General features: G+C 40.7%; 1 protein-coding gene across 8 annotated transcripts in view; it reads right to left on the bottom strand.

The window, feature by feature from the left end:
* Window positions 1-23,160, bottom strand: part of RBMS3 (RNA binding motif single stranded interacting protein 3) — a 977,979-nt gene that overhangs the window by 165,700 nt on the left and 789,119 nt on the right. For all 8 annotated transcript variants that reach the window (XM_050938458.1, XM_050938456.1, XM_050938457.1 and 5 more), the window contains one exon: window positions 14,493-14,572. In XM_050938458.1, coding sequence (XP_050794415.1) covers window positions 14,493-14,572 — 80 coding nt within the window. The remainder of the gene's footprint in view (window positions 1-14,492; window positions 14,573-23,160) is intronic.

Here is a 23,160-nt window from a genome sequence, read left to right as displayed (position 1 = left end):
ATTTTTTTAGAACTCACAATAATAATTTTATTCTAAAACACCTCAGGCTTTATCCAGAAATTACAATATTTTAACTTAAAAAAAAAAAGGCTATAGAGTAAAATGTAGGACCTGATTCTGTGACCTTACTCATGCGGAGTAGTAATTTACTTCAGGAGTAGGCCCATTGCAATCAGTAAGGCGACTTGCTGAATTGTTACTCGTTATGAATAGAACCAGTAAAAAACAAAACATTTTTATGAACTGTTTTTGTTTTTTGCTAAAATGTGCAATGTTCATTACATTTCTAGTTGTGGGTATGGTTGGTAGAACTGGGCCTTAGGAAACTATTCATCCTATAGTGTCCATACAAGCATACTGTTAGACAATACATATTATGTTCACTGCATCAGGCCTTGCTGAAAAGTTTTTCATTCTGGAAGTACCATCTATTTGGCAATTACAAATAGGCACTTTATAGGAGAAATAAATATAGAGCATTGTCTTTATAAGATTTAACAGTAAGGAGAATGAAGAACTAGACATTAGGCATCTTTCTGCTCTCCCTTGAGGACTCTCACATTCAGCAGTACTACATAATTCTACAGTAAACTGTAAAAACATCACAGACACAGTGGCTGTGGTATGAAAATATAGGCTGTTTCAACCTTCAAGTTTCAGTAACTGAATCTAGGGAAGATCTTTCCATGATCTTATGAAATGCAGCCAGTAAAACAAAAAAAGACATATCAGAAGCATAAGTGCTGACACTAGGGGTGCTGCTGCACCCTCTACCTTGAAGTGGTTTCCATCATGTACAGGGTTTACAGTTTGGTTTGATGGCTCTTAGCAACCCCCACTATACAAATTGTTCCAGCGCCCCTGACCAGAAATGCCCAAGAAAGGGGACTGATACATTTGATGGGAACTGTTGACCATTGTAACACTGTTGTCATGTTAAAAATATGTATTTAACTGTTAGGTTCCCTCTCACCCTTATGTTGCATAATTTCAATCTGAAGGATTTTCTCTGTGATGCAGTGCTGCCCAGAGGGCTGGAATTAAGCAGCAGGCTAGTAGTATGATAACAAGAGTTATACTATTGCTCATCTTACTTTGCATAAGTAACAATGGATAAGAGTCTCATCCCAACTCTAGACCCATTTTTTTTTTCAATATGAAAAGAGCCATCGCAGCATAAAGGGACCCAGAAAGCCTTGCTGGGAGGCAGGAGAGGATTTCTCTGGCACAGAAACTGTGGAAATCAGTCAAAAGGACTGTTCCCTGAAGGCCCCCCCTGAGCTGAGCAAGGGGCAGGAGGAACGTGTCGAGGCAGAGCTGCAGTGCTGCACAGATTCTGGGCTCTGCTGTGGCACATAGGGTAGCCCAAGGCAGTTGTAATTTATGCCTTGTCTACACGCGTTCATCATGCTGTGTCCACACTTGCCACTGTGCTGTGTAGCTACGTGTGGCAATAAAAAGCTCTGGCCAAAGGGAGACAGAGTGGAAAGCCTGGCAGAGGTATTCACTTCCTGGCAACGCTTCAGATCCAGATTCAATATAAGGAAATGTATTTATAAAAAAGGTCAGAAATACACAGTATATCAAACCTTTTGAGATTTGCCCATCATTAATAACAATGAGTAACAATTAAATTTAAGGCAGAAGAACGTATTCTTAGGAGTGCTGTGTACACATCTGCCCTCTTATAGCGTTTGATCTATAACCCGCATGATTGGAGCATTCCAATACCCAAACTATAAATATGTACACTTTATGTTTGTACAAATAGCAAGCTGAGTGAGCGCTAGGTAGAGTTGTCTAATAAGTGAGGCGTGATCCTGCACCATTCAAGTCAATGGGAGTTTTCCCTTTTAATTGAATGAGAGCAGGATCATGTCTTAAGGGAGCAAAAGTCATTTAGTGGTGGAACAAGTTCTCCCCTACCCCCCTCAAAATATCTCTTGACCTAAAACTACATACATTCCTACAACAAAGAGAGTTAGAAATGACAAATGTGTGAATCTGTGTAGGGATCTGGACAGTTCTGACAGGAAGCATTTACTGTTGTACCCAATACCAACCCTGAAAACAAAAGGTAATCTATATTAGTACCTACAAAGTAGGGCCAGCTGAAGGATATGTGGACAGAAACATAACCATGAATCACAGATGAAAAACTGAGTTGAAGGTGGAGAAGCCTGTTTCATTCAGTGATCAAAAACAACTTAGTTAAATGTGAAATACTCAAAGTTATGAAGCAATGCAATTTTTATGATTTTAAGAAAACTGCTTTTGAGAGCAAGATAATGGCCCCACGTAATTTTGATCAGAATCAAAATCACTACCTATTAGAAATCTATGGTCCAAAAGTAGGAACAAATTGGAGATACTGCAAATGATGCTCAACCAATTCAAAACACGGGAGAAAAGGCAACTGAGGTGTGATCGGGCTCCTGGTGGGGAGCCAGCTGTGGTCACTCAGTTAGGGTGAACTGCAAAGAACGGGGCAGACAATCCCCAGAAAGCTGGTGGATATTCCAAGACTTAGATTTACCAAGCCAGCATAAAACAGCTGCTTTATTAACCTTACTGGTTACTCAGAAGTGCAAACAACACAGTTCTCTTAAAGTGATCCAGCCTCAGGCCTCCATCTAGGTAAATCTTATTTCATCATATAAAAGAAAAGGTTCTACCAATCCCAAAGGATTGAACACATTACTTCTTAGGATAATGGATGTTTCAGATCTTACCCAAATACATGCTACAGCCAATTCTTAACAACTAAACTAAAATTTATTAAAAAACAAAAGAGAGAGTATGGTTAAAAGATCAATATACATACAGGAGTTCAATTCTTAAGATTCAGATTCATAGCAGAGATGGTGAGCTTTCTAGCTGCAAAGAGTTCTTTTGGAAATAGTTCATAGGTTATAGTCCAATGTCCAAATATCATATTTGGGGCGCACCAGCATAACTGGGACCTCAGTCTTGTGACTCAAACGTCCCCTGATGAAGCCTAAGCAGACCTGAGATGACAGAATCAGAACCCAAGGATCGTTTATACAATTTCGTGTATTTTGACAAGTTGGAGTTCAAAAGGTAATTAGCATGACTTCTAAGGAGGTCCATCACCGGTACTTAGCTACAGGGCCAGCTACAGGCCACAGCGCGCCAAGCGCGTGCTTGGGGCGGCATGCCACAGGGGTTGCTCTGCCGGTTGCTGGGAGGGCGGCGGGCAGCTCCGGTGGACCTGCCGCAGGGTGTCTGCGGACAGTCCGCTGGTCCCGCAGCTCTGGTGGACCTCCCGCAGACATGCCTGCAGCAGCTCCACTGGAGCTGCGGGACCAGCTGACAGTCCGCAGAAATGCCTGCGGGAGGTCCACCGGAGCCGCGGGACCGGCGAGTGGCAGAGCATCCCCCATGGCGTGCCGCCGTGCTTGGGGCAGCGAAATTGCTAGAGCCAGCCCTGCTTAGCTATAGGTATTAACATAAGGCAATTTACTTGTTCCTCCACCATTCACAGATTATTTGCTATACATTTCAAAGAGAGATGAATACAGAGATATCCTGTGTTTACAATTCATTTAAATGATAGGGTGTTCTTTTGACCTCTGAATTATCAGAATATAGCATAGAGAGGGACTGTTGATTACATCATTGACCCTACTCATGCATATGCAGATACACAAACATTATCCCTTCACATGTCATTTGAGGGTTGTTTATTTTGCAGGCTGTTTAACCCTTTCTAGCCATGCGTCACATGAGGAGACTGTAGTTATGTGAGGATGAAAGGTTTACTATAAAAGATAAGTAGAAAGAATTAAAAATTATAAACCATCTGACAAAAACAGGGATTGTGAGATCTATAAAAATATCGCAAACTGCAGACAGGTAAGGGATGTTTAGAGGGCTCAAAATGAAAAAGAAATTTCTTCTAACAACAAAGAGTTCTGCACATATATTCATAATGCATAGAAAGTAAAAGATAAAAATGACAGTAGGGAATTGCAGAGAGTGGATAAGGAAATGGAAAATTTGTTAAACAGTTATTTTGCCACTGTCTTTACAGGGATCATATTTTTTGATACAGTAGGGGAAGATTTATACACTGTACTCAGCAGATAACAATGGAGCTGTGCAAAAAAACAAATGCTTGGAAGGTAGACAAAGTAACAAATTCAGATCATCTTATGATTATATGTGTTAAAGGAAATGAGTATAAAAAATGACGGAATTATTTTGTTTTTGGAATACAGATCATTCTTGAGGACAGCAAAGTGGAAAATGTAACACCTTTGTTTCAAATGTCCACAACAATATTAATGTCACTAAAATTATTTATTTGTATTACTGTAGTACCTCTGAGTACTAGTTATGGACTAGAACCTCACTGTGCTAGGCACTGTACAAACACAGAACTAAAAGATGGACCCTGCCACTTACAATCTAAGATCTCATTCAGAGAACTCAGAGCACTCAGCAAATTTTTACAAACTAATTGCAAACCAAACTATACGTTCAATCATTGGGCTGTGTTCTGGCTGTTTTGCGCTGCTGATGTATTATATATCTATAGGGCTCTAACTGAACTCTTATTGCCCATTATATAAGTCTGCAGGGTATACGTCAGTTCAGAGCACAGATGCACCACCATTCATAGTGCGGTCTGATGGACTAGGCATAGTAATGGGAGCCAGGAAACTTGGGTGCTGTTCCCAACTGGACTGCTGATTTGCTATGTGATTTGAGGCAAGTCACAACCATCTCTTCATCATATTCCACGTCAGGTGTTGTTAGTTACAACTTTGTAAAGTGGTCTGAACTCCTCAAGGCAATAGTTCTTTTAAAAAAATGCCATGTGTTATTCACATACACAAAGAGACACAATGAAATTCACTGAGGGAGAGGAAAAGGAAAAGAAGTGATATTGCTACTGCACAATACACTTGCTAGCCTTCAACTAGAATATTGTGTTCTGTTTTATTCACTCATCCTTAGGAAAGATATTGTTCTTACATGTGTGGTTCCACACGCTAAGACTACTTCTTCAGAACAAAGATGAAATAAATTGAGTTTATTCTTAGGGTTTAAGAAGCCATGAGTTGACCAGAGAGAAATATTCAAACTGACAAAGGAGTGGAAAACAAGATTAACTGTTTTACCCTGGCAAAAGAAGTTTCCAGCCCCAACAAGAAAAGCAACAACTGAGCATTAAAGAAGATGGAGAGAATCCTGGTTAATAACTACCATTTAGAACGTGAAGCAAAGACCTTGTGGTCAAAAAGCAAAAGAATGTAAATATTATTAAAGATGGGGTATATGAAGCTATCGATTGCTTAGGACAATTTCTGCCTAGGTTAAAAAAGGAAGTAGATAATCTGGCACTTATGTTGGTTTAGCTGAATGCTATTAATAGAGGTGCTACAAAAATGACAATAGTTATTTTTTTCTTCTTCTGATATCAATGTAGTCTGTCATTAAATTTAGTAATAATAGTAATTGGTAGTTTACATTGTTTCAAAGAGGGAGAACCAGAGTGTGGGCTCTTCTCTAGAGTTCCCCCACTTTCACAAATATCATTTCATACTTAATGGGTTTTTCCAGAGCTGGATCTGTAGTTTATGCCACTCAGACCACATTAAGCTTTTAATGACCCTAAATATTTGCAAGGAAAATGAAACTAAGGAAGTGCTGTAACTGCTACAAAGCTTTGTGATGTACCAGAATGGAGGCAGTTGTAGGGGATAGTCACTGCACTCAGGACAGCTTCCTCCACAAAATAAACCAAAAAGCAAAGTTCAGAGAGTTATAAAAGTGACTTACTTGGCCCTTGAACATGTTCAAAAAAAGAGATAAGAGGCTTCTCTACATGGTGCTTGTGACTGCACTGGGGATGAGGATGCGTGGGATATACATTTTAGTTTGCACTAGTGCCCGCATGGATGAGGCTGGCACGCACTAGAAGTTCCCTGGCGCACATCAATCTAATCCCATTTCAAACTGTACTATCTCAGCGCATGCCAGGAAACTTTTAGTGCATGCCAGTAGAGTCCACGTAGGCCAATTATTGCATGACACACTTGTGAGGACTAAAATTTACACGCTTCTGATGCAGATTTAAGCACTGTGTGGACAAGCCCAATGACTATGAGGTACATTTTCAGAGGTGCAAAGGGTACTGGGAGCTGGACATGTAACAGTCCTGTGCAAGGCCAGCTCTAGGTTTTTGCTGCCCCAAGCAAAAAAAAAAAAAAAAAAAAAAGCCACCTGGAATGCCGCCCCTGGAATTGTGCTGCCCCAAGTATGTGCTTGGTTTTCTGGTGCCTAGAGCTGGTTCTGAACTATTCACCTTGTTAAAGTTACTCACATGAATATTTTTTGCCTGATTGGGTGTTATGGGAACAATCGTAGAAACACTTGAGTAATTTTACTCAAGTGAGTTGTCCCTTTGAAATCAGCGGGACAACTTGCATGAATAAAGCTGCCCCAAAGCCTGTGGTGTTGGGGACTGAGCCATAAGAATATGGAAACAAGTCAGGTAATGAAGCACTAGAGATGAGCTCAAATCAAAATCCTGGATCCTAACACCCAAGATCCAGCTCCAGTCTTTGGGGCTCAGGTAGGGCTGGCTCCAGAGTTTTTGCTGCCCCAAGCAGCAAAAAAAAAAAAAAAAAAAAAAAAAGCCACGATTGCAATCTGCAACAGCTCTACCACCGCTGCTTCAGTCTTCAGTGGCAATTCGGCAGCTGGTCCCTCGCTCCAAGAGGGAGTGAGGGACCCAGTGCCGAATTGCCACTTGTCATAAACAGATAGCTAAGGGTTAATGTCTCTTTCACCTGAAGCACCTGACCAGAGGACCAATCAGGAAACCGGATTTTTTCAACTTTGGGTGGAGGGAATTTTGTGTCTGAAGTCTTTGTTTTCTGTCTGCCTGCTTTCTCTGAGCTTTGGAGAAGTAGTTTCTACTTTCTAGTCTTCTGTTTCTAAGTGTAAGGACAAAGAGATCAGATAGTTAGTTATATGGTTTCTTTTCTTTGGTATTTGCATGAATATAAGTGCTGGAGTGCTTTGATTTGTATTCTTTTTGAATAAGGCTGTTTATTCAATATTCTTTTAAGCAATCGACCCTGTATTTTATCACCTTAATACAGAGAGACCATTTGTATGTATTTTTCCTTTCTTTTTTATATAAAGCTTTCTTTTAAGACCTGTTGAAGTTTTCTTTACTGGGAAATTTCAGGGAAATTGAGTCTGTACTCACCAGGGAATTGGTGGGAGGAAGAAATCGGGGAGATCTGTGTGTTGGATTTGCTAGCCTGATTTTGCATTCCCTCTGGGGGAATAGGAAAGTGCTTTTGGTTTCCAGGACTGGGAACGGAGAGGGGGAGTCACTCTGTTTGGATTCACAGAGCTTGTGTCTGTGTATCTCTCCAGGAGCACCTGGAGGGGGGAAGGGAAAAAGGATTATTTCCCTTGGTTGTGAGACTCAAGGGATTTGGGTCTTGGGGTCCCCAGGGAAGGTTTTTCAGGGGGACCAGAGTGCCCCAAAACACTCTAATTTTTTGGGTGGTGGCAGCAGGTACCAGGTCCAAGCTGGTAACTAAGCCTGGAGGTTTTTATGCTAACCCCCATATTTTGGACGCTAAGGTCCAAATCTGGGACTAAGGTTATGACACCACTGAAGAGCCGGATGTGCAGCCCCTTCCCCTTGGCCGCCCCAAGCACCTGCTTGCTGGGCTGGTTCCTGGAGCCGGCCCTGGTCCTTTGTGCTTTTGAAAATCTTCTCCTAAAAGCTGTACCCAAACTTGTCAATAGAAAGAGACAACTCATTTCCTTGCTGATGGAAAATGTAGCTGTTTCGTAAAGTGAAATATGATTAAGAGCTGTTAAAAAAAAAAGAGAGAGAGAGAGAGAGAGAGAGAGAAACAGCACTGATGGATGCAGTGCAAGCTACCCCACACCACAAGCATGGCTCCAGTCTGCTCTTGTCCAGTCACATCTTTATTGAGCATGTAGATTTGTTCCCTTACTCATTCATTTCTTGACTCCTGCCAAGGCTGCCTCAAGGCTGTACACATGAACCTGGAGTGATAATCTTTGTAATGTCCACTAGGTCCTGGACAATTCAAAATGAGCCAACACCAAACTTTTTGCCTTACTGCCAAGCTACTGGACAGGATGGAAAATAAAATAATCCAAGGTGTTGTGGGTACTGATGGAATTCATGTGAACCCTGTCAAATACAGAGAGTTTGCAGCTTTTTTCTCAGTCTGGAAGAAGTATAATGATATCAACTAATTATTTCTGCAGTACTCAAGTGTCTCGCACTGAATATCTAAGGCTCGACATCACCACATTTTTGTTAGTTGAGAAAGTCCCTTTGGATTGGAAAGGCTCTAAAGGGTTAGACACAGCAGCACCCTTTGCAAGAATAATTTACTAACAGACATAGCACTGCTCAGTTTACTTAGGTATTATGAGTCTTCCCAGTGAAGAGCCTGGAAGTGAAGGAAAACATCCTTTTCGCTGGCACTGGGATGAAACAGAGCAGTCTGGATCTGCAACTGCATAGCTGTGCAACTTGTTATGAGACAATAAATGGTGACTGAAGTTAGAAAATCAAGCAACAAAAGGTATTTTAGCCCTGAATACATATAAGACATGTGCCATTCATGGCACCCTGTCTGCCTGTTCTTTGTGGTACTTTGTGGGGCATGGTACTTTACACCTTCCTCCTGGACTGGTGGCCAGAACACTTAAATGATTGACACTGATCTATTCCTAGCTTTGTTCAAATGGATCATTCCTTACTTTACAAGAGTTGCACAGAAGTTGGGTCTTATATATGAAACTTTTTTTTTCCTTCTGGTGAAGTTACGAAACCTCATATGCCAAGGGAATGTACAGGTTGGGAGTGCACTGTATTCAAAAGTGAACAGATCAGACACACCTCTGCGAGAGTATTAACAAGGATTAACAACCCATGAGGTATTCGTTAAAAGCTTATGGATAACTAGAAGATGAAGTAAAGGGAATTTGAGGTAGAGGAGATGTGGTCCAACACATGAGATTTGCTCAGTTCTATGCCATCTCTGTTAAGCTGCTAGGAATCCAATTGAAAATTCTGAATCAACTGCATTTAACCCTAACCAGATAGGTTAATTTTTTCTAGCAATCAGATGACTGTTTGAGCAGTTGCGTTTAAAAAGAAACATGGAGACGTATCTCTGCTAACGTTATCAGGTTCCTCATTTTTTTTTCAACTGGCATTCATAAAGAGGTCACCACAATAACTAGAGCTGATTTTCTTTGTATGCCAATGACTGTGTTGCTGGAAGGATAATTTTCAAACTCTGATTGTGATTTTCCAAGTATACTAGGAGACTTGATTCTCCTTGCGTCTCCATGCAGGAAGATAAGCAATTGCTAGGGGGAGTATAAAGCAAAATGCTTCTATCTTTACCGAAAGGCTTAAATACAGGTTTATAACAGGGACGTATAAATTGACTAGAAGCAGTGATGAGAAACTATGTGAATACGAAGAAGCTTGGACTAAACCTTTTTAGCAGTAGGTAAAAAGCAAACTAATATTACTGGCACCGAAAGGAAAAATGTATATCTTCCTAATTCAAAAGATCATACTTGTTCTGTGAGCTCTTAAGAACTGTAATAATGAATACAGCAGAACTGACTTTTAAATATGGATCATGGGAGCACCTTGCTTTGAAAATTATGCTGAAATGTTCACGCTATGTGAATCGATGAAACTGATCATTCCAAATCAACTGTGTTTGCAGATAGAAAATCTGTATCTAACAAGGATAGAGTGAATTCTTCTAGGTGGTCTAGTGCATAGTGAAATTAGTCAAATTATTCATGATTCTAACTGGCTCTTCCATAAATTGTAATATTCTTTACCTGGAATTGAATGGTACTCAGATGAGAACTCTTAAAACATTGGAGAAATCACTTCCTATCTGACCCCTGCAACCAAATGACCACTGAGATCAGGATAAACAAGAAGAAAGCATATCAAACAACTCTCTCAAATGGGAATTCTCTTTTGGAAAATAAGATTTGATTCATATACTGTAGCTGAACGACCAGAACAAGTCATGATCATTTAAATCCAATTCCACTTTATCAGCTTGAAATACAGATAAATGTGCTATCTCATCAAGATTCCTATGTTGCTGTATGCCCTACTTTTATTGCTTTGTATATCCCTTTTTTGTTCCTGTTCAACATCTAAATTAATGACTACTAAAAACAAAGAAAAATATCTTTGTCTGTAACTCTCATCCTCTATTATATAGCTCTTTTTGGCTCAATAAAGGCAAAATTTACCATTGTTTAAATGTGGAAATCTATCAGTTGCATTCATTTAAATGTTCTATCAAGCAGAAAGAGTTACCAATAGAAGAAATACAGGCACGGGGTTAAATTAATTAAGAATATTGTAGTTATATCTAATTTTCCTATGTGTGAGCTGGTCCTGACTAACTCTGAAACTTGCCTATAGAGTGTGTGGGGTTATAGTGACTGAAACCCTGCACTAACAGAGTCCTTGCTATTCCCAATGCTTCCATCGGGTGTAGCTATGATATTAGATAGGGTTGTATTGCAACCCATTGTATGCATACAGGAAGAAATGGTAAAAGTAAGGCCTTGGTATATATTTCTTTTCCCCTAATGTGATACAGCACCAATCTATCATTTGCCATGTTTCAAACAGATTATCTACATCAGTTGGATCAGAAAAACTGTCAGCAAATACTTTAAGGAGAGAAGTCCATAAAATGGAATATTATAGCTTGTGTTAGAAGTTACATACTTGTGCATGGAGGTGATTTTACTATAATTTATACGAACATCACATCATTCAATTACTGTATACAGTAGTTGTGCAGTTAACTGTCTTTTAATTAGCATATTGTTTGTTTTCCATGTAAGGAAACACGCAAAGTATAAGAAAGAGTTTAATGGTAGTAAACAACAAGAAACATCTCAAAACAAGAAAACTCATTAGAAAACTATGCTGATCCTGCAAAGAGGTGCCCATGAAGTTACTTTCACATACTCTGAGTAGTCCCAGAAAGTATGGTGGGGCTACTCATATTGCGAAGTCTTTGCAGAACTGGGAGCTAAGAAACAGTGCTGTTAAGCACTCAGACTCAGCAGAGTGACTATGACAGTGATTTCTAAACTGCCCAACAGATGATGATACTGACAACAAGCTAGGATCCTGACAGCTGTGCCTAATTCGCATAAAGTAGTTTTCATATTGATTGTTAATGTTGGTATGAAGGCAGTCACAAGGTAGTGCTGCCAGAGTTCATTTGCTTACTGTGCTAGCACTACTCAGTCTTTGAAGAAATACTGCATTGTTGCTAGTTTTGTGATGTAGAGGTTTTTTATGCAAGAGTCAAATTTGGGGGCAGAGTTGCTCCTGAAATAGGAGCATTAGATTTTGGCTGAGATTCCTGAAAGAAAGGGTTGCCTGCATGCTGTTTGTGACCACCTCTGTTCAAGGACTAGCATATACGGTGTAAAAAATTTTAAAAAACCCTTAATATTCCACATCATGGTTTCTCCCAAAAGGAAACTGACTGGCAAGGGTATTTAATGTGCTATCAATTGGCAGGAAGGCAATGAAATGTAAGTATAGCCCATAGAGATTACAGGTCCCAGCATACTGTGCTCCCCCTTGATCTGAGCAGAGGCCATATTGACCAAGATGTATCATTCCATGCATGGGTCGCAGGTTTGTAGATATTTTGGTGGTGCCCAGAACCCGCCCCCCCCAACTCTGCCCCCACCTACTTAAGGCTCTGGGAGGGAGTTTGGGTGGGGGAAGGAGGTCTGGGGTGCAGGTCCTGGGCTGGGGATTAGGGTGCAGGAGGGGTGCAAGGTGCAGGCCCTGGGATGAAGTTTGGGTGCTGAGTGCAGGCTCCAGGCTGGGGCAGGGGGTGAGTGTGCAGGAGGGGGTGAGGAATGGAGTTTGAGGGTGGGAGGGGGTGCAGAGGGAGTGAGTTTGGGGGCAGGACTGGATGTGTGGAAAGGGGAATGGGGTGCATGCTCTGGGAAGGAGTTTGAGGATACGAGGGGGTGCAGGGGTGAGGGCTCTGGGACTGAGGATGAGGGGTTCATGATGCAGGAGGGGGCTCAGGGCTGGGGCAGCAGATTAGGGTGCGAGGGGATGAGGGCTGGGGATGAGAGGTTTGGGGCATTGGAGAGGCTCAGGGCTAGGGCAGAAGGGCAGCCTCCCCTACCATTAGCAGTGGGGGGGGCACTAAGGCCCTGGGGCAGCAGACAGCAGTTGATGCGAGGAGCCGATGTAGTGTAGGTATGTGCTACACCGGCAGCACAAGCAGGTACAGGAGAGGTGCGTGCTGCTTTCCTTCAGGCAGGGATGCGGCGGGGCAGGGAGAGAGACATGTGGGAGGAGGGGTGGCAGGCGGGGGCAGGGGCCCACTCCAGGCAGGGCCCGGGGAGAGACCCAGCTCCAAATATTGGTGGAGCAGGGCCCCTACCCCTGAATATTCCTGGAGCCCGGGCACCATAAAAGAATGTAACTCGCCACCTATAATTCCATGATAAGACATGTAGTTTTTGCACGCTGCAATTTTTCATTAAAAATGAGGTTGACTGCCAAACAAACTGTATAACTGTAGGCCTAATTAGGCCTATAAGATGCATTTTGATCACTCCTGTAATATGGTCATTCCGGCTCTGAAGAAAAGCAGATACAAATGAAGTATCTGACAATGCTATGGTGGAAATTACATATGTCTGAATGTATATATAACCTACATACATTATATATTATTTCCAACTCGACTATATTCCTTGGACAAATATATCTAAATGAAATTAGCAAAATCAAGCCATAACAATTTATAGATTGCTATGCAGGCTAGTGATGAATGAGTAGTTATTTAAAACATCCACAGCTGAATGGTAATGCACCTACTATATGTCTTTAGCTCTCAGTTTCTTTTTCCACACTGTGGTCATCATCAATATCCTTAATTTATCAACAGGAAGTATTCACCTCCCTAAGGCAAACCCTGAAGTCAGTACCTTTTTCTATTTAACCTTAAAACATTCTGAATAGGAAAGTAGCTAGAAAACCCAGGAAAAAAAAACTCAGGGGAAGCACAGTGCAGGAGCAGGTAGTGTTAGAAAAGTGGGTTTGAGAACCTTTGAATCACTCCTGATTCCACCTGCTTCAGGAGATGGCATGGCCTGCAAAGTGTTATGACCACTTGCTCTCCCATCGTTCGCTCCCCATCTGCCACCTTTGGGAGTTGAGAAGAGGGAGACAACGTGGAGCCATATATGCCACCTTTATGTGGCTTCTGCACCAGTGGAACTGGACATTGAGAACACTGTCACTCCTTTACTTCCCATATGTGCTGCCAGAGAGGCATATGAGGCCCATTATCAGAGCCTTATATGTGGCATGTACATGCTACTGAAAACATACGATGATGCTAAATTTTCTGCATCTAACAGAAAAGATGAAATTTAATTGAGTCACTGCAAGAACAAAAGATAAGTACAAAAATCATGTATTATGTAGATACTCTAAAAGCTGAAGTTATTAAGGAGAGAGTGACAACCTGAAATACAGGCAACTTTAAATAAATTAATCTATAGTAGCTGCAGATATTACTAATACTCTTGAGATCCTCTACCAATTGTTGTATTCCTACATTTTAGTGTCCCCTCTTCTAAGAGAGACTCACACAAGCAACAGGAGAAACTGACAATAGTGAAACTGACTATGCACAAATATTGAAATCCTGCCCCACTGAAGTCAATAGGGGTTATGCCACTTATTGCAATAAGGTTAGGATTTCACCTAAAGTGTTGTCAAATGTGGAGAGTAAAACAAACTAGGGGGAAAAAATAAATCAGAAAGAAGTGTGGTATTTAGGTATTCTTGAATGTATTAACAGAGTGTTGTTTGTAGGACAAAGGAGGTAGTTGCTCTGCTCTACTTGGTACTGGTGGGGCCTCTGTTGCAGTACTGTGTCCAGCTGCAAGCAGCACAAGTTAAGAAAGATGTGGACAAACTGGAGAGAGTCCAGAGGAGAACAAAAATGCTACTACACCACTACTATTTATCTATCTGGATTCTGCCCCAATTGAGAAATTCAAACAAAATCCATACAATAAAAATGGAAAATTTATACAGTAAAAATTATTGCAGTGGTTATTTACACTTCTTTTTTGTCATACATAAATGCTCATATAGTACTAACGAGGGCACGGCCAACATTGTAAATTCCATGAGGATTGGAGGGTAACAGCAAAAATAAACAAACAATGATCACTGCTCATAATAAACCATGTGTGCCTGCTTAGATGGGGGGACATAACAGCAAACCTATAATATTGCAACTCTTGGCATGTACTCCAGCATTCCTATAATCTAAATCGGCTAATATGCCTCAGGAACGTTTATGTTATTTTAGTGAAGAAGAAATAGAAACACTTACCTGGTACACCAGGTGGAGTTTTTAGATATTTGCCATTAAAATGTTGAATTACTACTTCACATTTTTCTGTAGACTCCATTCTGGAAAAGAAAAGGGAGAGGGGGAAGCAATTATTATTAGAGTTTTATGAAAGTGTGCACTCAGCAAAGGCAGGCCCGACACAGATGTCGAGAGAAATCTCAAAAGCAGCTTTTGCTGAATTCTGTAGAGTTGCAGGTGGAGCAGTTCATTACAATATGGTGTTAGCTAGGAAGGAGAACTTGCCACTATCAAGCATTGCAGCATTTTTCCTGGCGGCATGCAGGCTGGAACCGTGGCAGTGAACAGCTTGCTTTTGAGTCTTAGGGAGCATCTCAAACAAGGACATGTCAAATGCTTCTTGAAAAAGCTCAGGCCCTGATTCCAAATTTCTGATGCACCCAAAATGCCCCCAAAGAATGTGCAGAATATACAGGATCTAAGCTAAAACTGAAGGGGAGTAAAATGACAATAATTCAGGATTATAAAGTGGGTGCACGATTTTTTTTTAAAACTACTCCAAGAGCAGTTATCAATGGTTTGCAGCCAAATGGGAAGGAAGAATCTAGTGGGTCTGTCATGTATGTGGTACTATTCAAAGTTTTCAATAATGACTTGGATAATGGGGTGGAGAACATGTTTATAAAATCTGCAGATGGCAACAAGCTGGGATGGGTTGCAAGTATTCTGGAAGACAGAATGCAAATTCAGAATGACCTGGATAAATTGAAGAACAAGCAAAAAAATCAAATGCACAATTACACAATGAGAAATAACTGGCTAAGTCGTAGTACAGCAGAAAAGGATCTTGGGGTAATAGTGGATCACAAATTGAATCTAAGCCAACAACTGTAGACATTTGCAAAAAAAAGGCTAATACAACTCTACCCCAATATAACACGGTCCCTTGGGAGCCAAAAATCCCTACCACGTTATAGGTGAAACCCTGTTATATCAGGGTAGCGGTGGCAGGGCTCCAGCGGTGTTTTAAAGAGCCCAGGGCTCTGGCTGTGGGGAGCCCCGGGCCCTTTCAATTGCCACCCAAGCCCCGCTGCCGGAGTTCCTGGGTAGTGGTGGCAGGGCTCCGACGGTGATTTAAAGAGCTCCAGCCACTGTGGGGAGCCCGGGCCCTTTAAATCACCACCTAAGCCCTGCTGACGCAGCCCCGGGGTTACCACGCTATATGCAAACCCGTGTCATATCGGGTCGTGTTATATCGGGGTAGAGGTGTATTATTCTGGGGTGTACTAACAGGAGTGTAATTGTCCCACACTACTTAGCACTGCTGAGACCTCAACTGGAGTATTGTGTCCAGTTTCAGGAGCTCCACTTTAGGAAAGATGTGGACAAAGGAGAGAGAGTCCAGAGGAGAGCAACAAAAATGATACAAGTTTTAGAGAACCTGACCTACGAGGAAAGATTTTAAAAACTGGGTATGTTCAGTCATGAGAAAACAAGACTAAAGGGGGGGCTGATAAAAGTCTTCAAATATGTTGGGCTGTTATAAAGAGGATGGTGATAAATTGCTGTCAATATCTACTGAAGGTAGAAAAAGAAACAATTGAAGCAAGGGAGATTTAGGTTAGATATTAGGAGAAGCTTTCTAACTATAAGGATAATTAAACACTGGAACAGGCTTTCAAGGGAAGTTGTAGAATCAGCATCACTGGACGTTTTAAAGAGGAGGTTAGATAACCCGCTGTCAGTGACAATCTAGGTATACATGGGACTGCCTAAGCACAGGGGCCTGGACCTGAGAACATTTCTATGATTTCATTATTACAGAGTAAATAAATTATGGAAAATTGATTATAAAACAAAACCTATAGCAATTTGCCCTTGTAAATTACATGAGTCCAAGCCCTGGAGGGAGATAGACATGACTGCGCATGACTCATCATTCACCTGATATAATTGTGAATCGTAGTTCTAAGACACCCATAGGACTGCAGCAGTAATAATAAATAAGCACCTATAGGACTGAAGTGATTATAAAGAATACAAAGATATGAGCCAAATCCTGAGCTGAGTTTATATCACTTTAAGAAATGTATAAGTCATTTTAAAGGACCTAAATGGACCCCCCAGCAGGTTAACTGATCCTGAGAACAGTTGCCCATGCTGCACAATAGGAGTTAAAATGTTTGGGGAGGGGGGACAGGGATGACGACTCATAATTAGGCAGCAAAGACACTACAGATTTTTTTTTCAGGAGAGCTCTCTTGAAAAATTATATTCAATACTCATTTCATATTTTGATTCTGATCTAGGTATTCTTCCAGCTAGGAGACTCTAATGACTTAAGTATTACTTCATTCTCACAAGTCAAGATCCTTTTTAAATGAATTCTTATACAATTCCTACCACAGACTAGTAAGGGGGGGAAAGAACAACATTCTGCAGAGCGTACATATTCTCTAGAGCCTCAACCCAGCGCTGAGAGGGGTGGCTTCTCTCCTTGGATAGGAGTTTGCCAAGAGTTAGAAAAAAAACTAAGAAAGAGACTAGGTTGATTAATAGTCCAAGCAGTACAGAATCTTTTGTTAATTTGTTTTGGGTGAAACCATTAAGATTGTCCCTTCTGGGTTCTAACCGTGAGACAGTCTTTTGTAGCTCAGTTTTTACTGCCATATCATGTAGGATGGGCTGTTTCCACTAGCACAAAGACAGCAACTTAGATTGTTCACTTTGGCTTCATTCAGATTTAACTAAGCGAATGTCTGCAGCAAGCCTTTAGAGACTCTTGTCTCTGAAAGCATAAACGCAAGAAAAGTCTGTTTTCTGTAGCTACGGGCGCTTAGTGTCAAACCACGTTATGTTGCACCACACAGCAGTGACAATTTCATTTGAATACATAGGGCACATTTTAACAAGCCAAAGCAGCCCCGGCAAAGAATGCAATAGAGGAGCTGCCAAGTGAAAGAGCCTCAGTGCACTCCATGCATTTTATGTGGGAAGGGAATAAAATTGAAACCCACAGTGCTCTGGGATAAAAAGGCCATTTCCTGAATAGCTGTCTTAGAAAGAATGCGCCCATTTTCTTCTCAAGTTTCACAATTAACGGCTCTCAAATGCCAGCACTAGCTATCTATAATCTGGCACACGCTTCACTTGAAACCGACACTAGCATTATCAACTTGGCCTGAAAAGGCAGCATAATAGACAAAGCCGCCTTTACATGTTCGATTCAGATGTGCTGCTGAATAACTACAACTGCCTGCATTATTCCTCCATGCTACCTGAATCCCCTCGAGTCTTTCAGAACAGCTGTGACAGGTAGACCTTCCCTCCAGAAATATGTTAATTAGACCTCTAGCCATTAAGTAACACTTGAGACATCTTGGATGCATCTCCCACCTACGGACGAATTATAATAATTTTCAAATATACATATGTAGTCTGTGGTGAAGTATCAACTCTTCTTTTGTGTGAGATATTTAAGGTTATAAAATCATTGGGGTGGTATGGCAACTACAGGAAATAGATATGACAATAATATTATAACTATTCCATTATGAGACCTTATTTTCAATTATTTACAACTTCACCAAACTGTCACCATTTGGGCTGAAATATTGCATGATGGGTATCTGCCTCAGGTGGATTTGTATTAGGGAAAATTTCAGCCATGCCAATTCAGCTGTTTCCGAGAACAAGATTAGGGAAAAATACATTGTTTTTCCCACATTAAAAAATTCTGGCTTCATTTGCTTTGGAAAGCTGTAGCATCCCCATGCGTTGGAGCAAGGGCTTGAAATTTGACAGTTGTTGTTAGAGATGTGCTTTCACTGTCCTTGTGAAAATCTGGCCAAATCTGGCCAAGTTATAGGCCTTTTAAAAAAAAATCAATTACACATACGTTTCTTTGATCATAGCAGCCAAATTCCCCAAGATTCTACCTGCACCAAGTATGGTCCAGCGTAGGGCTAAGCAGAACTTTCCCTGCAATTGTCGTTCTGGGCTGCAAGCTGTGCCAGGGCTGGGTGAGAGTCCAGGCACCTAAACTGAGAGCAGGAAACCTATTTCTCTTGTGCTTTCAGTGACCTTCTCCTCACTCCAATCCCCCAATGATGAAACCGCAAAGAGGAGGAAGCCATGTGATTTGAATGCGTAGGGGACAAGAACTGGATCTGGGGGACCAGGGAATAGATTGGCTGAAGACTGGAACCTTAGGCTGGTAGGGAGAGGGGGAAAAGTGAAACTAGGAATGGGAGTAAGGCAGTGGTTCTCAAACTATTGTACTAGGGGCCCCTTTCACACAGCAAGCCTCTGAGTGCAACCCCCTTTATAAATTAAAAACACTTGTTTATATATTTAACACCATTATAAATGCTGGAGGCAAAGTGGGGTTTGGGGTGGAGGCTGACAGCTTGCAACACCCCATGTAATAACCTTGCAACCCTGTGAGGGGTCCCAACCCCCAGTTTGAGAACCCTTGGAGTAAGGGGATGGTGGAGACTGGGCTGGTGGTGCTGTGAGCCAGGAGTTGGAAGAGAAGAGACTGAAACCAGAAAAGGAGGCACAGGGAGATGGGGAGTGGCTGGGCAAGGAGCCTAGGACTGAGAACTAGTGAGTGGGGGAAGAAGGTGAAGGGGGGATCAGACAGATCTGATTAGGAGCCAGGACTGGTTGGGTAAAGAGACCAGGCCAAAGACTGTGTGGGGAGAAACTGAGAGGACCCTGGGAAAGAAGATTGGGACTAGGAGCCAATGGGGACTGAATGAGTCAGCAGTCCTGTGGAAAAAACTGTGTGACCATGGAATTCAAGACTATCATAATGCAAACACACAAGGGACAAATTCTGGCATTTCTTAACTTTTGAGTGCTAGACTTTGCAAGCTTAATAATGTTCTTTTAACATAGTTTCTGTATGCTGGATTTATATATTATATTAAGTGCATAACTGTATGTGTGTGCAGACATATATGTGTTTATGTGTATTTTTTATATATATATATATATATATATATATATATAGCTAATTGCAGTGCATTTTGTTGCACTGGCAAATTTTTTATTTAAATTAAAACAGTGCTAAAAAGAATTCAAATGTTTCAAAACCTATCCAAAGGACAGAATTTACATAAATTGGCTGTAAATTGAGTGCAAATGGGTTTTGCAACCCATACATTTATTGCTATTGCATAAGTTTTGCACACTCAAGTCAATTCTATGAACAAAGTTGTGGGTTCATAAACGGAGACCTCTGAAAAGCTACCCCTTACTCTTAAGGTTTGACTTCACATAGAAAATGGGAACATTTAGAACGAAGGATAGAGCCCATACATCATCTCTGTAGGAGGACCTGCAGCACTATATATTAGAATTGACCCTTTGGCTCTGAGAATACAGTGAGTTAGTGCAAGGACAAACTATTGGCAGCCTAGACTTCCCACACTGACTGTGAAGGGCACATTTTCAAAGCTGGCTGATCATGCTGCACCCAACATCTATTTCTGTGCAGAAAAATCACAAGATATACAAAAATATGCCAGATAGACAAAGATTGAAAAATGTGTATTTGTGCACACAAAACAAATAATTGCACATGCAAGTGGGTGGTTATATGTACAGTTTGTAACAATGACCCTAGATGATTGGTAAACAAGAGTTAATCTGCAAATGGAGTTATGAGGACTATGTGGCCAGGGTAATCTAGTGAAGCACATCCTCAGTTTCCTCCCCAACTCCTGGAGGATCTGGGAAATCAGAGAAGGTTCTGGCATTCTGAAAATAAAGCAATATTGTGAAATCTTTCCCCCTCCCTCACCACATTAGCTCCTCTTATGGTTCTCCTGAGTGAAATTACAGATTATCCATTTTGCACACATACTATGCCAATTTTCTCCACCTTAGGATCTGGACCACAATTCGATGTTTGAATGTATATATGCTTATGTTTGCAAGGTGCAATTTAGGCACCTAAACTTGAAAATTTAACTCTGAATGTCCTCACTGTTAGCAGGATTAAATCAAATGAATAGTGATAATTTAGCAAAATTACTCTGGGATTTGAAGGATTTAATTATTTTTGCATTCAGAAAGTAGTAAAAGAGTACGTCTAAGAGATTATCCTAAAATGTGCAATATCTTATTTAATAAACTGAAACAACTCATTGATGTGTTTTAGACTACTCATTAATTCAAGACTAGAAGCAGAAAATGTTTATTACTCCTGGAAACAGTTTTGCTGGTCTCCCAATATGTTTCTAGCCTTGGCAGGTGGTGAGATATCGAAACCTGACTTCCCTATCATTCTGATTTACCATCTTGTTTTAATTCCATTGAAATTTTGATACACCCTCAGCACTTGCTATGGGCAGAAATAACATTTGGGATTCTCATGTTACATACTGTACAAGAGCCTGATCCTACACATGGGGCTGTGTGTGGGCAAAAGGGCCCACCCACACAGAGCTCAACATACGATTGAAGGCTGCATCATCCTTTATTTATTTATTTATTTACTTACTTACTTAAGTAATGGCCACAAAAAATATGTAAGAAATAAAGTAAACTGGAAAACCAGATTGTAAAAATAAAGATCCTAATAATGTCACAATTTGTCATGCAAAGAGATGGATGTAATATACCTCTGAAAAATGGGTAATACCAATTTTCTAGTGGTAAAACAAAATTGTTTCTGTTCTAGATGGTTCACAAGATATCACTTTCAAACTCCTTTAATAGTGCACTTTTGGTACTAGTCCACAGTTTATTGGAAAAAGTCCCAGGCCCTAGACCAGTTCATGCCCTACAACAATTCTGAAGGTACTAGGGTGCATCTTGTAAATATCATTTTTTGGGTAAGAATTAGTTTGTAGAAAATAAGACCCCACCAAAGTCATAGGCCAAATTCTTTTAATATTCTTAAAGGTTTGGATAATTATTTTAAAAACCTTGAATTTCCTTTTCATTTGTCTCTGTGCTTCTTGATTCTGATTAAGACCAGAAACTGAAGCACTGATATACTATAAAGAGAGCTATTCTTATTATATTTCTGACCCAGCAGGGAAGTGTGGAAAATCTCTAAAGAAAAGCTGTTATCAAATCTCCAGCCCAAATTTACAAACTCAAGATGTTGGGAGAAAGTTCATATAAAGAATCAGAATTCTGTATGCTTAACCTTAGCGAATCTCACCACCAAACCATTTGAGGTTTATCCTTCCCTAGCAAACAAAAATTTATTCTATTTTTAAAATGTATATTATTCCCCTCTATAGACCGCTGTGGCACCATAGTGGTCATTATAAGTTGTTATAAATGATGGGGATCCTTCACAATGTAAGTGCAAACAAATACATAGAAAACCTGGAAATAAATCTACTGTACTTACTCATTATGCAGATTAATAAAATGTCAAGTAAAAGTTTAAGAACATAAAGATATATCAGAAAGAGCAACATGCTGATTAAGTGGCTATTATATAACAAATATTTGATATCTTGTAATTATCACTAAGCAATAAAACTATGCGGGCTTGGTTTGCATTTACACTAAGGCCCCTTTAGACGCCTTAGAGTAAATTGTGTGAGAATTGGGCCTCGTATTTTTAAATTCCAACTGAATATTGGGCAATTTTTTGGAATTAAAGTGTCTCTGTTATATTTAAATTATGGTTCCCTTCTGTGAGTTATTAATTTTTATATTAATACCAGTATGAAGACCTTAAGGTGTTTTGCAAACATTAATCAAGTAATCCAGGGGTTCTCAGACATTTGTACTGGGGACCCCTTTTACACAGCAAGCCTCTAAGTGCAACCCCCTTTACACATTAAAAACACTTGTTTATATATTTAACACCATTATAAATGCTGGAGGCACAGCAGGGTTTGGGGTGGAGCCTGACAGCTTGTGACCCCCCATGTAATAACCTCACGACCCTGAGGGGTCCCGACCCCCAGTTTGAGAACCCCTGAAGTAATCCCTGTGATACCCTTATGTGGTAGGAAATAAAAAAAATATTCTACAGATAAGGAAACTGCAGCAAAGAGGTTACGTGACTTGCCTAAGGACACAGAAGGAATTGGAGATCCAGGATTAGCAATCAGGACCTCATAGTTCCCAGACATGTAATTCAGACCACATTATGTTCGTATGCCATGTCCAGGATAGAGGTTTTGTTTGGTGGGAGCCTGAGAACAGGTGGACTAAAATACAGCTGAATATTTTGGATAATCATAGACTCAGACTCAGACTCTAGGACTGGAAGGGACCTCGAGAGGTCATCGAGTTCAGTCCCCTGCCCTAATGGCAGGACCAAATACTGTCTAGACCATCCCTAATAGACATTTATCTAACCTACTCTTAAATACCTCCAGAGATGGAGATTCCACAACTTCCCTAGGCAATCTATTCCAGTGTTTAACTACCCTGACAGTTAGGAACTTTTTCCTAATGTCCAACCTAAATCTCCCTTGCTGCAGTTTAAGCCCATTGCTTCTTGTTCTATCATTGGAGGCTAAGGTGAACAAGTTTTCTCCCTCCTCCTGATAACACCCTTTTAGATACCTGAAAACTGCTATCATGTCCCCTCTTAGTCTTCTGTTTTCCAAACTAAACAAACCCAATTCCTTCATCAAACCACAACAATTAGAGCTGACCTAGTCCAGTGCACAATAGTTTATTACAACACATTTTCTAGTACTTT

The sequence above is a fragment of the Gopherus flavomarginatus genome, chromosome 2 (assembly GCF_025201925.1).
Source record: "Gopherus flavomarginatus isolate rGopFla2 chromosome 2, rGopFla2.mat.asm, whole genome shotgun sequence".
Taxonomy (NCBI): Eukaryota; Metazoa; Chordata; order Testudines; family Testudinidae; genus Gopherus; species Gopherus flavomarginatus.
The sequence above is the reverse complement of the archived record's forward strand: the minus strand, read 5'-3'. Positions and strand labels throughout refer to the sequence as shown.